Raw genomic sequence first — 2,037 nt, 5'->3', positions numbered from 1 at the left:
GTGTGCAGTGAAAGGACAAAGGACACTTTTACTGAGAGATGGGTGTAGAGTAACCCTTTTGCCCATCTCCATTGTTAAAGTTGTAACGCCCCCAATAGTCCCATATTGAATGGGATACTGATTCCGATCAATTTATATGAGACCTACACCCTAATAATAATAACTGGACTTAAGCATTTTGGGCCGGTGGTTTGGACCCGACGTGTTATTATTGCTGGCGGGTTGGATTGTTGCAAATGATATCAGAAACGAATACCAGCCGGAAGTGTGAGAATAAAGTGCTACACCAATAGGTTTGATGGGAGCCACCTCTTGAACCCGTAGGAGCCACCTTTAGAATCTCACATCGTCTGGTAATAGTCCTGGTCTGTCTGTGATCTGGTTTGGACCCGACGAGGACGTCAGGATCTAAACAGAGGAGTTTGTAATGCCCCCAATAGTCCCATATCGGATGGACTACATCCTAGTAATAATAACTGGGCTTAAGTATTTTGGGCCGATGATTTGGACCCAACGAGTTATTATTACTGGCGGGTTGGGTCGTTGCAAAAGTATAGAATAGAAAACAACTGTTATTTTTCACAGGCTTAAGCTAATAAAAAATAATATAGATCTATATAATTTTATTAGTTTTGTGTGTGTGTGTGAGAGAGAGAGAGAGAGAGAGAGAGAGAGAGAGAGAACGCTTAACTAGAATATTATTGGTATACAATTTGGTTTACTATCGATCTATATTCGATGCAGGGCTTCCAAATCGACGATCAACACCGTTGAATATAATCTAAGTCATTTAAATTATCTGAAAATCATATCAAATTTTATTCTTTTCTGATATTATTCTCTTATCCATTATGTGGATATAAATGAAGGGCTGAAAATGAATATCTTTTTAAAAAATAATGATAAGGATATTTATGAAAGAAATATTGTATTTAGAAGGGTGTTTATAAAATTTTAAAAATTCGAAGAATATTTATGATATTTGAAATTAATCCTTATAAATTTGTGTCATTCACACGATGAACTATGAATTAAATAGTCTACGCTGAGAACCGTGCCACCAAATTTTTGTTCTCTATATATATATACCGAGCCCATTGACGCCGGGAAACGTGCTGACGAAGGCGGGGGTGACGGCGGCCTTGATGAGGTTCGACGTGTTCCCGGGCACGCCGAGGCCAGAGAACACAAAGTCGTCGACGGTGACGGCAGACACCTTCTTGCAGGGGTATCCGGAGGGGGTGTCAGGGGCCGTCAGGTCCCCGACGCAGAAGTCCTGCGTCGCGGTGTTCGGAGTTGGGAGGAGAAAGAGAAGGAAGCATAGAAAGATCGGAGCCATGACATATATATGTATATATGTATAAGAACTTAGAATATATATAGGTAGGTTTTTCTTGGGAATTAATTGTATTTGATTGTTGGGGGTTTATATAGAAGTAGAAGAAGAGAAGATGTTACTGTTCAATTATAAGTTGGTGAGATATATAGAGGGGGTTTATATAGAAGAAGAAGAGGAGATGTTACTGTTCAATTATAATGTAGTAGGATAAAATGATGTGCATATATGGTGTAGGATTCTGAATAGCAAAGCGACGTGTTGTTGAGCTGGATGGGCATGCACGTGAAGCTTCTTTTAGAGAGAGAGAGAGAGAGAGAGATCATGTGTGCAGTGAAAGGACAAAGGACACTTTTACTGAGAGATGGGTGTAGAGTAACCCTTTTGCCCATCTCCATTGTTAAAGTTGTAACGCCCCCAATAGTCCCATATTGAATGGGATACTGATTCCGATCAATTTATATGAGACCTACACCCTAATAATAATAACTGGACTTAAGCATTTTGGGCCGGTGGTTTGGACCCGACGTGTTATTATTGCTGGCGGGTTGGATTGTTGCAAATGATATCAGAAACGAATACCAGCCGGAAGTGTGAGAATAAAGTGCTACACCAATAGGTTTGATGGGAGCCACCTCTTGAACCCGTAGGAGCCACCTTTAGAATCTCACATCGTCTGGTAATAGTCCTGGTCTGTCTGT

The 2,037-nt window shown here is 40.5% G+C and overlaps 1 protein-coding gene across 1 annotated transcript in view; it reads left to right on the top strand.

Annotated features, from left to right (window-relative positions):
* Window positions 1-1,609: 1,609 nt before the first annotated feature.
* The window catches only part of LOC109705304 (lichenase-like), a gene marked incomplete at its 3' end in the record, with an annotated part of 7,233 nt that continues 6,805 nt past the window's right edge, over window positions 1,610-2,037 (top strand). Inside the window, exon 1 of the mRNA XM_020226034.1 lies at window positions 1,610-1,613. Within this exon, the coding sequence (XP_020081623.1) occupies window positions 1,610-1,613 (4 nt within the window). The remainder of the gene's footprint in view (window positions 1,614-2,037) is intronic.

Source organism: Ananas comosus, unplaced genomic scaffold (genome assembly GCF_001540865.1).
Source record: "Ananas comosus cultivar F153 unplaced genomic scaffold, ASM154086v1, whole genome shotgun sequence".
Classification (NCBI taxonomy): Eukaryota; Viridiplantae; Streptophyta; class Magnoliopsida; order Poales; family Bromeliaceae; genus Ananas; species Ananas comosus.
The sequence above is the reverse complement of the archived record's forward strand: the minus strand, read 5'-3'. Positions and strand labels throughout refer to the sequence as shown.